The sequence below is a fragment of the Bos mutus genome, unplaced genomic scaffold (genome assembly GCF_027580195.1).
Source record: "Bos mutus isolate GX-2022 unplaced genomic scaffold, NWIPB_WYAK_1.1 CTG200, whole genome shotgun sequence".
Lineage (NCBI taxonomy): Eukaryota > Metazoa > Chordata > Mammalia > Artiodactyla > Bovidae > Bos > Bos mutus.
In genome coordinates, this window is record NW_027219453.1 from 223,433 (window position 1) to 236,947 (window position 13,515).

General features: G+C 42.0%; 1 protein-coding gene across 1 annotated transcript; it reads left to right on the forward strand.

Annotated features, from left to right (window-relative positions):
- Positions 1 to 5,602: 5,602 nt before the first annotated feature.
- Positions 5,603 to 7,162, forward strand: LOC102274418 (ubiquilin-1). Its single transcript, XM_005906882.3, has one exon. It carries the CDS (start codon positions 5,603 to 5,605, stop codon positions 7,160 to 7,162), a length of 1,560 nt encoding a protein of 519 aa, XP_005906944.2.
- Positions 7,163 to 13,515: the final 6,353 nt, after the last annotated feature.

Sequence of the window (13,515 nt, forward strand, 5' to 3'; positions counted from 1 at the left end):
CTTTGGCTTATACGTTAATACCACAATAAGAGGCTAAAGCCTACTTGGACAAACTTAGACAACTGGCTACCTGGCTATGCTGCTAAGATGTTAAGTCACTTCAGTCGTGTCCGACTCTGTGCGACCCCATAGACGGCAGCCCACCAGGCTCTCCCGTCCCTGGGATTCTCCAGGCAAGAACACTGGAGTGGGTTGCCATTTCCTTCTCCAATGCAGGAAAGTGAAAAGTGAAAGTGAAGTCACTCAGTAGTGTCCAACCCTCAGCGACCCTATGGACTGCAGTCTTCCAGGCTCCTCCGTCCATGGGATTTTCCAGGCAAGAGTACTAGAGTGGGGTGCCATTGCCTTCTCTATGTCTCCTTAAAACAGCTGTGTATGTTGTGGTTCAGATTAATTCTCCTAAAATGAAATGGTAAAATTTATTTTGTCTGTTAAGGCTCAGGTTGTCACTCTTTCAACTACTAACTGGGTTTGTTATACCTCTATTCAAAATGTATATGAACATGCCAAATGGCTCCATTCTTATAAACAGGGAAGCCCAAATGTTGACTGTATCTAGACCAAGATCAAAGTTACTACCAAATGTAACCTGATTCCTATTCTTGCTTGGACTGATGATTACAATAATTCTTTTACTGATTTTTGGTCTCTGCTTTTTAATCTACATGTCTAGTTTGTTCCTTCTAAAGGATACAATGACTTCAAAGACAAAGTAATGGTGATGTAGAGATTCTGGTATGGACTCTCTTGGTATGGACTACCTTGATGTTTCACTCTGGTCACAGATGCAATCATGGTTTACAAGCTCTCCTTGGTGGAAAACTATCTTGAGTGTAGTAATTGTAATCATCTTATTCTTGCTGTTTGCTCCTTATATCTGTAACTGTATAATGGATTTTGTATCTAAGCAGTATGAAGCATTTAAGGTTACAAATGATTATTCAAGCTCCTATGATTGTCACAGACTCTTCCAGCTATTACTTGGGGCTCCTGGATCAGAGATCCTCAATATAAAGGCAAGGAGAATATGCTGCCTCAACAATTTATTGTCTGTGCCCCTTACCAGCAGGAAGAAATGATAGAATGATTTCTCTACCCCTTTCCCTGCCAACCGTATTCTCCTAAATAAAAAAAGGGGTGAGGAAAGAGTTAAAGCTTAGGCAGGCAGTCCAAGGCCCTGTAAGGAGGAGGTGAACATTCTGGCTCATGCTTTCCTTAAGCCTTGTGCAACAATGTATCTTACCCAAGAGCTGGCCTTTGTTTCCCTAAGGAACTAATGATCACACAGCACAACCTCTTACTCATGGAAATGCTTTTCTTAGGCTCCATGCTAATGATTATAATTGTAACAAACCTTGTCTGGGAACCTGTTTCTCAAGACTTATACCCCTGATTACATAGCAACAGTATATCTCACCCAGAGATGTTGTCCAGAACCATCTTCCTGGCTAATCTTGTGCCAAAGTTATTTCAGGACATATGCCTTAGAAAAGAGTCTGGTGGTAGTTTTAGGAGGATCTAGCTGTTCATGTTGCCCACATCTAACAATATTCTAGAGGTGGGCGTCTAGGCAACCAAATCCTACCTTTGTAGTCCTTTGAAACTCTAGAATCGGAAAAAAATGGTCAAGTATATAAAGGAAAAAGGCTCAGACAGCTTGATGTACCCATCTTCACAGTGAAAAAACATTATTTTTGCAGGTATTAGAATTTACTCTTGGGGCTCACCCCAAGCATAAATTCTTGGGGTGAATTTACTCCCCAAGTAAACGGGACAGTCAAAACAGTGCCTTAGACAGTCACTGTTACCTGCTTTTACAGCTGAAATATGTACTCTCCCTAGGCACAATTCTATTTGTCATATATACCTCAAATTACGTAACTTCAGTCAAAGATGAGGATCCATCCAGTCCATCCTAAAGGAAACCAGTCCTGAATATTCATTGGAAGGACTGATGTTGAAGCTGAAACTCCAATACTTTGGCCACCTGATGCAAAAAACTGACTCATTTGAAAAGACCCTGATGTTGGGAAAGATTGAAGGCAGGAGGAGAAGGGGATGGCAGAGGATGAGATGGTTGGATGGCATCACCAACTCAATGGACATGAGTTTGAGTAAACTCTGGGAGTTGGTGACAGACAGGGAAGCCTGGTGTGCTGCAGTCCATGTGGTCACAAAGAGTCATACATGACTGAGTGACTGAACTGAACTGAACTGAAGTCAAAAAGACCTTAAGTCAAACCGTTACTTTTTCATTAATTTCTCTTGTTTTAGCTCTGACCCTCTGGGATTTGAGATCATAGTTTATCTCTCTGGGAACAACTGCATTTCCAAGTTCTTTGCAAACATTATGCCGTCTTACTTAAAACCGTGTATAACAGATGGGTTACCCAGCCTGGGGAGCCTCAGAAATGCAAGCTGCCTCAAGACCCCTGTGAGGCTGAGTGGATTAATTATACATATTTTGAGTCTCTTCATATAGAAATAGAAACTTTATGCCTGACTAGGGCATAGGTAGTATATAGTGACTTAGTAGAAGTTGTGTGTGTGTGTGTGTGTGTGTGCGTACACACATGCTCAGTCTTGTCCAACTCTTTACAACCCATGGACTGTGTAGCCCACCAGGCTCCTCTGTCCACGGGATTTCCCAGGCAGGAACAGTGGTTTGTGGATTGTCATTTCCTATTCCAGGATATCTTCCTGACCCAGACTGAAGCTTTGTCTCTTTGGTCTCCAGTATTGGCAGGTGGATTCTTTACTACTGTGCTACCTGGGAAGCCCTAGTACAAGATAGGTGACTAGAATTAGCCCTTCCTAAGCTAATAACTAGATCATTCAGGTATGACCTAAATCAAATCCCTTATGATTATACAGTGGAAGTGAGAAATAGATTTAAGGGCCTAGATCTGATAGATAGAGTGCCTGATGAACTATGGACTGAGGTTCGAGACATTGTACAGGAGACAGGGATCATGACCATTCCCATGGAAAAGAAATGCAAAAAAGCAAAATGGCTGTCTGGGGAAGCCTTACAAATAGCTGTGAAAAGAAGAAAAGTGAAAAGCAAAGGAGAAAAGGAAAGATATAAACATCTGAATGCAGAGTTCCAGATAATAGCAAGAAGAGATAAGAAAGCCTTCCTCAGTGTTCAACGCAAAGAAATAGACAAAAACAACAGAATAGGAAAGACTAGAGATCTCTTCAAGAAAATTAGAGATACCAAGGGAACATTTCATGCAAAGATGGGCTCGATAAAGGACAGAAATGGTATGGACCTAACAGAAGCAGAAGATATTAAGTAGAGGTGGCAAGAATACACAGAAGAACTGTACAAAAAAGATATTCATGACCCAGATAATCACAGTGGTGTGACCACTGACCTAGAGCCAGACATCCTGGAATGTGAAGTCAAGTGGGCCTTAGAAAGCATCACTACGAACAAAGCTGGTGGAGGTGATGGAATTCCAGGGGAGCTATTTCAAATCCTGAAAGATGATGCTGTGAAAGTGCTGCACTCAATATGCCAGTAAATTTGGATAACTCAGCAGTGGCCACAGGACTGGAAAAGGTGTTTTCATTCCAATCCCAAAGAAAGGCAATGCCAAAGAATGGTCAAACTACCGCACAATTGCACTCATCTCACATGCTAGTAAAGTAATGCTCAAAATTCTCCAAGTCAGGCTTCAGCAATATGTGAACCGTGAACTTCCTGATGTTCAAGCTGGTTTTAGAAAAGGCAGAGGAACCAAAGATCAAATTGCCAACCTCCACTGGATCATGGAAAAAGCAAGAGAGTTCCAGAAAAACATCTATTTCTCCTTTATTGACTATGCCAAAGCCTTTGACTGTGTGGATCACAATCAACTGTGGAAAATTCTGAAAGAGATAGGAATACCAGACCACCTGACCTGCCTCTTGAGAAATCTGTATGTAGGTCAGGAAGTAACAGTTAGAACTGGACATGGAACAACAGACTTGTTCCAAATAGGAAAAGGAGTACGTCAAGGCTGTATATTGTCACCCTTCTTATTTAACTTCTATGCAGAGTACATCATGAAAAACGCTGGGCTGGAAGAAGCACAAGCTGAAATCAAGATTGCCGGGAGAAATATCAATAACCTCAGATATGCAGATGACACCACCCTTACGGCAGAAAGTGAAGAGGAACTAAAAAGCCTCTTGATGAAAGTGAAAGTGGAGAGTGAAAAAGTTGGCTTAAAGCTCAACATTCAGAAAATGAAGATCATGGCATCCGGTCCCATCACTTCATGGGAAATCGACGGGGAAACAGTGGAAACAGTGTCAGACTTGACTTTTCTGGGCTCCAAAATCACTGCAGATGCAGACTGCAGCCATGAAATTAAAAGACGCTTACTTCTTGGAAGAAAAGTTATGACCAACCTAGATAGCATATTCAAAAGCAGAGACATTACTTTGCCAAAAAAGGTCCATCTAGTCAAGGCTATGGTTTTTCCTGTGGTCATGTATGGATGTGAGAGTTGGACTGTGAAGAAGGCCGAGCACCAAAGAATTGATGCTTTTGAACTGTGGTGTTGGAGAAGACTCTTGACAGTCCCTTGGACTGCAAGGAGATCCAACCAGTCCATTCTGAAGATCAGCCCTGGGATTTCTTTGGAAGGAATGATGCTAAAGCTGAAACTCCAGTACTTTGGCCACCTCATGTGAAGAGTTGACTCATTGGAAAAGACTCTGATGCTGGGAGGGATTGAGGGCAGGAGGAGAAGGGGATGACAGAGGATGAGATGGCTGGATGACTTCACTGATTCGATGGACTTAAGTCTGAGTGAACTCCAGGAGTTGGTGATGGACAGGGAGGCCTGGCATGCTGCAATTCATGGGGTCACAAAGAGTCGGACACGACTGAGTGACTGAACTTAACTGAAGCTAGTTATTAGATTAGTATCATTTTGGCTGAGCTATATTCATCTATCAAACTCCAGGTGGTATGATTTTCAATAGTGAGATAGATTGGCACCAAACATGTTTTTAGACGTGCTGCATGCTGTCGCTTCAGTCGTGTTTCAGTCTTTCCTATGGATTGTAGTCCTATGGCTATGGACTGTAGCCCTCCAGGCTCTTCGGTGCATGGGATTTTTCCAGGCAAGAATACTGGAGTGGGTTGCCATTTCCTCCTCCAGGGGATCTTCCCAACCCAGGGATAGAATGCCCATCTCTTATGTGTCCTGCATTGGCAGGCAGGTTCTTTACCACTTGTGCCACCTCGGAAGTCCTGTTTTTAAACAGGAGCATTTAAATTATTTTTACTGTTTTTTAAATTAAATCTGATAGAAAGCCAACTTTAGACAGGTGGTAGAGACTACTGCCCTTCCCCCATTCAGGTCTACTTCTCAACTGTGACCTCATCACTGACATCATCTCCCCTGAGCCTGCTCGGGAGAGGGCAGCTGCCACCCCATGGGAGCTGGGTGGCTCCGGGACTACACTTGGAGGTGGTGTCCACAGGACTTGGGTGAGAAGACATCACGGGACACCTACTGGTCTCTGTGCTCAGGTGTGCTCAGTGCTACATCTAGATTTCTTAAGGTCCTCGGGGGGCCTTGAATTCTGCTCTCGAGGAAATATGTCACGGGCTAGGGAAGAAGCAGGGGACAGTCAGCTGGTGTCTGGTCGGGAGCCACCATCACGCATCATCAGAGTGTCTGTCAAGACCCCACAAGACAGCCAGGAATTTATGCTGGCAGAAAATAGCAGCATCCGCCACTTTAAGAAGCAGATCTCCAAACGCTTTCACTGTGATACTGACAGACTGGTGCTCATCTTCACTGGAAAGATCCTCCGGGATCAAGACATACTGAGCCAAAGAGGCATCCTTGATGGCACCACGGTCCACCTGGTGGTGAGGAGCCGTGGGAAAGGCATTCTGCCCGGTCCCAGCACTCTGCCCAGCCCTGCTGGCCACTGCACCCATCGTCCGGATCCATCCACCTCAGAGAGTACTAGGATGCTAGCCAGGCTGGGCCAGCTGGCCCGGACCTCTCCTGAATTAGCTGACTTCTTTGGCCAGCTGGCTCAACTCCTCATGGTTGTGCCTGAGTCCATGGGGCCATCACTGGAAGACCCTGTGGTTCAAGGTCCGGTGAGTGAGAAACCAGCCAATGCCAGCTATGTTCCTGAATCCTCAAGGCCAGTACCGAAACCTGAGCCAGCTCTCAAGGCTCTGGAAAACTTGCAGAACCCGGCCCGGCAACAGGAACTCCTGCAGGTGGACAAGCGGGGGCTGGAAGCCTTGAAGGCAGTGCCAGGTGGGGACAATGCTATGCATCTGGTCTGCTCTGATATCCAGCATCTCATGCTGTCCACTCTGGCCCCTCTGGTTGCCTCCAAAGGCCACAACCCAGATTCAGAGCCTTGCAGAAGGGGCATCAATCCTCACAGTTGTCCTAACATCACCACCACGGCACCCACAGTCTCCATACCTGCCAGGCCACTGGCACAGGAAGTCAGTGCAGGAGTAGCTGCTCAAGCAAGGGCTGTGATTTCAAACCAGGCCAATGCAGTTTGTAGGACAGGACTATCAGACTTATACTCAGGCCAGGATCTTCCCTCCCAGGAGAGCCAGCAGCCCATCGGGAAAGCCACTCCAGCAAGTCAGCTGAGACCATCACCCTCTGTCTTGCGCAGAGGCTTACATGTCCTGCAGCAGAATCCAGCTCTGCTACACCAGCTGACAACAGGCAGCCCTCTGCGACATCATATGCCACTCCTTCCCATACTCACTAACCCACGGGCACTGCAGGCATTGATCCAGATAGAAAAGGGCCTGCAGATATTGTCCAGGGAGGTACCTGGGTTGGGACCATGTTTATGGTGTCCAGGTAGACCACATGGGGCCAGAGGAATTTCTGAAACTAGGGGCGGAGGACAGGGTCACAGAGCAGACCCTGTGCAGCCCACCTTGGCTGTTCTTCAGCTCCTCCATGCTCTGGCTAATGCCTGCCCTCAGTCTACCCAGTCCTCATCGTCCTCATGTCCCCTCGCTGAAGACCACTACCAGCAAGAACTGGAGCATCTGAAGGCCATGGGCTTTGCTAATCGTGATGCCAATCTTCAGGCCCTCATGGCCACAGGAGGAGACATTCATGCTGCCATTGAGAGGCTTCTGGGAATACCGGAGGCCTAGGTGCCTCCAGCTGATGTGCCAATGCACCATCCCATGGAGAGGAGGGGGGAAAGGAAAGGGAAAGAGAGGGAGGGGGAGTAGCTTATTTTGGGAATTTCTCCTGTTCAGATCACGTGCACACTTACACAGCCTCCCCTCACATCCCAAGCCTATTCCACATTAAAAAGGATTGCATGGATCTTGTGTCTTGTGTCAGTTTCGGAGCAGGTGGGCAAAGAGAATGTTGTTTGGGGGAGCGATGGATCATGTTACATAGCCTTGGGTCTGGGCTTCACCTATTCTCATAACCATCTCCTCAGAGTAGGGGGAAACCCTGAGTTCTTTTTAGTATCTACTCCTGTCCAATGGGCAATGCAGTTTTCCACCAACATTACCATCATCACCACAATTCCAATTCCACGGTGATTCTGAAGGAATCCTGACGTTTGCTCTCCCTGGAAGCCATGGGTTTCTTCACAGACTCTGAAAGCCACCTATTCTTTGACAATGTTTCTCTGTCTTGAGGTTGTCTCCGATATGTCAGAAAAGTTGTTTAACTTGCCTTTCAGTTAGGGCTTCTCCTTTGCTATCCACCTCAATGGAATAACAGACCTTAATAATAATGTTGGCAGTTCTCCTGGGAGCTGGACTTGGCTACCTCCCAGCTGGTAGCAGCTACTGGTTTCTATAAATTAATTTCTCCTTCTAGGAACTATTGCATTCTATCCTTAGAATACTATTAGAACAACAGAAACCCCCACCCCCCACCACCCAAACTCCTAGAAGAACTTCAAGGAGTAGAGTTTGCAGCCAGGGCTGCAGAATCCTCTGTCTGTTACTTATTGTATGTGAAAGCTGAACTTTGGTCAGAGATAGGAAACTATGGAGAATAGTCCTGTGCTACATCCACAAGTCATCAGCCCAGAGTAAAGGCCATAGCTAGATCCATGTACCCGGCTATTAACAAGTGCGTGGTCCTTGCATCTCGTATTATTTCTGTAGACAAAACATGGGGAGGTGAAATGCTGCTGAAAAAGCCACAATTGGAGAAGAGGGTTGGATGGAGGGTCTTTGCTGAAACAATTCCTCCTTTCTGTAATATCAGTGTTGGAGTGAGATTAAAGGTTTAGGGAAGAAGGAAGGGTGCTGGGCAGAATGGGTGAATCAATTCCCACAGTGTTCACATGAGCATATACCAATCCCCAGAATAACACAAGGAAATATACAGTTCATGAGATGTATAGTTGAATCCTAAAGTCAGACTAGAACACATGGAGGATATCACACAGTCCTATCATCATAATACTGTAGAAAATAAGCTTGATAGCCCTATGCATAAATTTTCAGTCAGACACAAGAATTAGAGGCACAAAGATAAATGATCTGTACTCAGTACCAGCTATTGATTGGATGTCTACCAGTTGTAGATGTGTATCACAAAATCATACACAATTTCAATCTGACACACAGCCAACACACAGACCTCTATTCACACACAGAAATGTAAAAAGAATTGAAAACCACAAATTAAGATAAACTGGCTTTTCAGTTTTTCTAGGAAATGAAACTAAAATTATTGACTGTATTGCTTAATATAATACAGTTAAGGACTTAAATGTCAGTGTTAGTTTTCACTGGGAGTAAAATATTGAGAATTTCAGAAGTTACTCCTTGGATTTCTTTCAATGTAGAGTACTTGAGGGAGTACTCAAAAACCCAGGGAGCTGGGGGATAAAAATAAAACTAGCAACCACTCTGTCAGAATGAGAAGCCATTCACTTTTGAGAGAGTATAGCTATTCCTTTGAAATTCCTGAAAGATATGAAAGTTATTTTCATCTTAAAGCTAGAGAAACAGACTCCAAGGGGTTAAGTGACTTCCCACACACCTGTGGTTGAAATTCTAAGCTGATTTTCCTGGTTCCAGCATCCTTATTCTGTGCACAGGATAGTCAGATGATGAGAGTGTGGGATTCAGAGTGACGATTAAGGGAAAAAAGATCTGGTCAGATTGGAAAGGCTTGAATTTATTTTATTATTTTTAAATTAATATTAATTTAATTTTTATTTGATATTGGAGTATAGTTGATTTGCAATGTTATGTTAGTTTCAGGTGCACAGCAAGTGATTCAGTTATACATATACATATATCCATTACTTTCAGATTCTTTTCCCAAATAGGTTATTACAGAGTATTGAGTAGAGTTCCCTGTGCTGTATATGAGATCCTTGTTGATTATCTATTTATATATATAGTAGAGTGTATATATCAATCCTAAACTAATGTATCCCTCCTTGCCACATTTCTCCTTTAGTAGCCATAATTTTGTCTTCAAAGTCTGTGAGTCTATTTTTATTTTGTAAATAATTTCATTTGTATCACTTTAATCAGGGTGATGGAAAGACTTAAGGTTCTGCCCAAAGTGTGGAATCTTATGACTGCTAAAATCAATGGATCATAGTTGTGGTCTGTGGAGTAACTTCTTCAGAAGGATCACTAGAAACAAGACCAAGGGTTGAGCAAAGGACAGATATTCAAAGGAATAATGCAGAAGGCTGGAGTAGGTCAGCTACACAAGGGAGCTGAGGAAAAAGTAAGAGATATATGTTGAACTTATTTAAAAGCATGTAGATATAGAAGTGAGAGAATATAATCCAAGAATAAAAGTGTAGTGATTAAAGAATTAAGATGTGTGTATCTCCCTGCTGTGCACTTCTATCTGCTCTATGTGGAGAATAATATCTAGGCAGATATCTTCCAACTCGACTTTATATAAAAAAAAAAATTATAGGGGCTATGCAACATTGGATAAGAGAGTAGACAGGAATGAATATCCAGATCACTGCCACTGGAGTGGATATACCTTATACAATTCACTCAATTTCTTGGATTCCACTAAAGTCAAAAGCATCCAGTTCCCATTTTACTGAGCTGCTGATTTTGCAGAAAATGCAGTTTAATGATCACTATTCATATCCCAAGCACTAAGCATTTTAATATAGTTATATAGCATAATTATCACAATAAGCCTGAGAAGTAATATAAAAAAGTCCTAAATATGCTTCAATGTAGCTAGCAATATTAGAGAGATTGCATAGCTTTCTCATATTTATTTAGTGAGCATTTTACATGTTAGACACTGTCTTAACTTTTTGACATTCATTGATTTCTCTATTCCTCACTGCAACATTGAAGTGAAGTGAAGTGAAGTGAAAGTCACTCAGTCGTGTCCGACTCTTTGTGATCCCATGGACTATACAGTCCATGGCATTCTCCAAGCCAGAATGCTGGAGTGGGTAGTCTTTCCCTTCTCCAGAGGATCTTCCCAACCCAGGGATTGAACCTAGGTCTCCCACATTGCAGGCGGATTCTTTACCAGCTGAGCCACAAGGGAAGCCCAAGAACACTGAAGTGGGTAGCCTATCTATCCCTTCTCCAGCAGATCTTCCTGACCCAGAAGTCAAACTGGGGTCTCCTGCATTGCAGGTGTATTCTTTTCCAACTGAGCTATCAGTTAGATGTTAACATTATTCTCTATTTAGTCATTGCCCAAACTGAGGCACAGATATTTAGCAGCATGCTCAAAGGTCAAAAAACTAGTAAGTGGAGAAGGAAGATGAAAACCTAGATATTCTAATGTAATTTATTTATTTTTTTGTGTGTGTATGCACACACATTTTTTTTAGTCGAAGTACAGTTGATTTACAATATTTCAGGTATGTGGCAAAGTGATTGGCACATGCATTATTTTTCATGTTCAAAGAAATCAAAGAGGACACTAATAGATGGAGAAATATACCATGTTCATGGATTGGAAGAATCAATATAGTGAAAATGAGTATACTACCCAAAGCAATTTATAGATTCAACACAATCCCTATCAAGCTACCAACAGTATTCTTCACAGAGCTAGAACAAATAATTTCACAATTTGTATGGAAATACAAAAAACCTCGAATAGCCAAAGCGATCTTGAGAAAGAAGAATGGAACTGGAGGAATCAACCTACCTGACTTCAGGCTCTTCTACAAAGCCACAGTTATCAAGACAGTATGGTACTGGCACAAAGACAGAAATATTGATCAATGGAATAAAATAGAAAGCCCAGAGATAAATCCACACACATATGGACACCTTATCTTTGACAAAGGAGGCAAGAATATACAATGGATTAAAGACAATCTCTTTAACAAGTGGTGCTGGGAAATCTGGTCAACCACTTGTAAAAGAATGAAACTGGACCACTTTCTAACACCATACACCAAAATAAACTCAAAATGGATTAAAGATCTAAACGTAAGACCAGAAACTATAAAACTCCTAGAGGAGAACATAGGCAAAACACTCTCTGACATACATCACAGCAGGATCCTCTATGACCCACCTCCCAGAATATTGGAAATAAAAGCAAAAATAAACAAATGGGACCTAATTAACCTTAAAAGCTTCTGCACATCAAAGGAAACTATTAGCAAGGTGAAAAGACAGCCTTCAGAATGGGAGAAAATAATAGCAAATGAAGCAACCGACAAACAACTAATCTCAAAAATATACAAGCAACTCCTACAGCTCAACTCCAGAAAAATAAACGACCCAATCAAAAAATGGGCCAAAGAACTAAATAGACATTTCTCCAAAGAAGACATACAGATGGCTAACAAACACATGAAAAGATGCTCAACATCACTCATTATCAGAGAAATGCAAATCAAAACCACTATGAGGTACCATTTCACACCAGTCAGAATGGCTGCGATCCAAAAGTCTACAAATAATAAATGCTGGAGAAGGTGTGGAGAAAAGGGAACCCTCTTACACTGTTGGTGGGAATGCAAACTAGTACAGCCACTATGGAGAACAGTGTGGAGATTCCTTAAAAAACTGGAAATAGAACTGCCTTATGATCCAGCAATCCCACTGCTGGGCATACACACTGAGGAAACCAGAAGAGAAAGAGACACGTGTACCCCAATGTTCATCGCAGCACTGTTTATAATAGCCAAGACATGGAAGCAACCTAGATGTCCATCAGCAGATGAATGGATAAGAAAGCAGTGGTACATATACACAATGGAGTATTACTCAGCCATTAAAAAGAATGCATTTGAATCAGTTCTAATGAGGTGGATGAAACTGAAGCCTATTATACAGAGTGAAGTAAGCCAGAAGGAAAAACATACAGTATACTAATGCATATATATGGAATTTAGAAAGATGGTAACAATAACTCTGTATACGAGACAGCAAAAGAGACACTGATGTATAGAACAGTCTTATGGACTCTGTGGGAGAGGGAGAGGGTGGGAAGATTTGGGAGAATGGCATTGAAACATGTAAAATATCATGTAGGAAACGAGTTGCCAGTCCAGGTTCGATGCACGATGCTGGATGCTTGGGGCTGGTGCACTGGGATGGCCCAGAGGGATGGTATGGGGAGGGAGGAGGGAGGAGGGTTCGGGATGGGGAACACATGTATACCTGTGGCGGATTCATTTTGATATTTCGCAAAACTAATACAATTATGTAAAGTTTAAAAATAAAATAAAATTAGAAAAATAAAATAAAATAAAAGTTAAAACAAAAAAGAATTTAATTTTTATTCTTTCCATTCTTTTTCAAATTCTTTTCCCATTTAGGTTACTACAGAATATTGAGCAGAGTTCCCTGTGTTATACAGTGAGTCCCTGTTGATTATCTATTTAAATAGAGCAGTGTATATATGTCAATCCCAAACTCCTGTCTATTGCCACCTCCAACCTGTCCCCTCTGGTAGCCATAAATTTATTCTCTAAGTCTGTGAGTCTATTTCTCTTTGTAGATAAGTTCACTTGTATAATTTTTCAAGGTTCTGAATACAAGTGATATTATATAATATCTGTCTTTCTCTGTGTGACTTACTTCACTTAATATGATAACCTCCACATCCATCCATGTTGCTGCAAATAGCATTATTTCACACTTAAAAATTTTTTTTTCTTTTGAAGTTCTTTTATTTTATTTTTTTATTTTTTAACTTTACAATATTGTATTGGTTTATTTCACACTTTTTTATGGCTGAGTATTATTCCATTGTATGTAAGTCAGATACTCTGACTTTAGACCATGTGTTTTTAATCACTGCCCAAATTTCTTGGATTTGGATTAGATATACATTAAATGTTCTTGTCCTTTTCTACTAGGACTCACAGAAGATAGTCCCACCGTGGCACCTAGACACTTTTTAAGAACAGGAACTGCTTTGCTTTCTAGTAAATCACAGATGCGTTTAAGGCAAAGGTAAAAATATTAGGAGTTTTGTGCAGTAGCAGTATCATAGCTAATGAGGTTTATGCAACACATGATTTTTTCTATTTAAAAACTTCTTCTAAAAGTAA

Bases quoted from the DNA above. Each gene is read 5' to 3' on its own strand.
- LOC102274418 (XM_005906882.3), top strand. From the start codon at position 5,603: ATGTCACGGGCTAGGGAAGAAGCAGGGGACAGTCAGCTGGTGTCTGGT.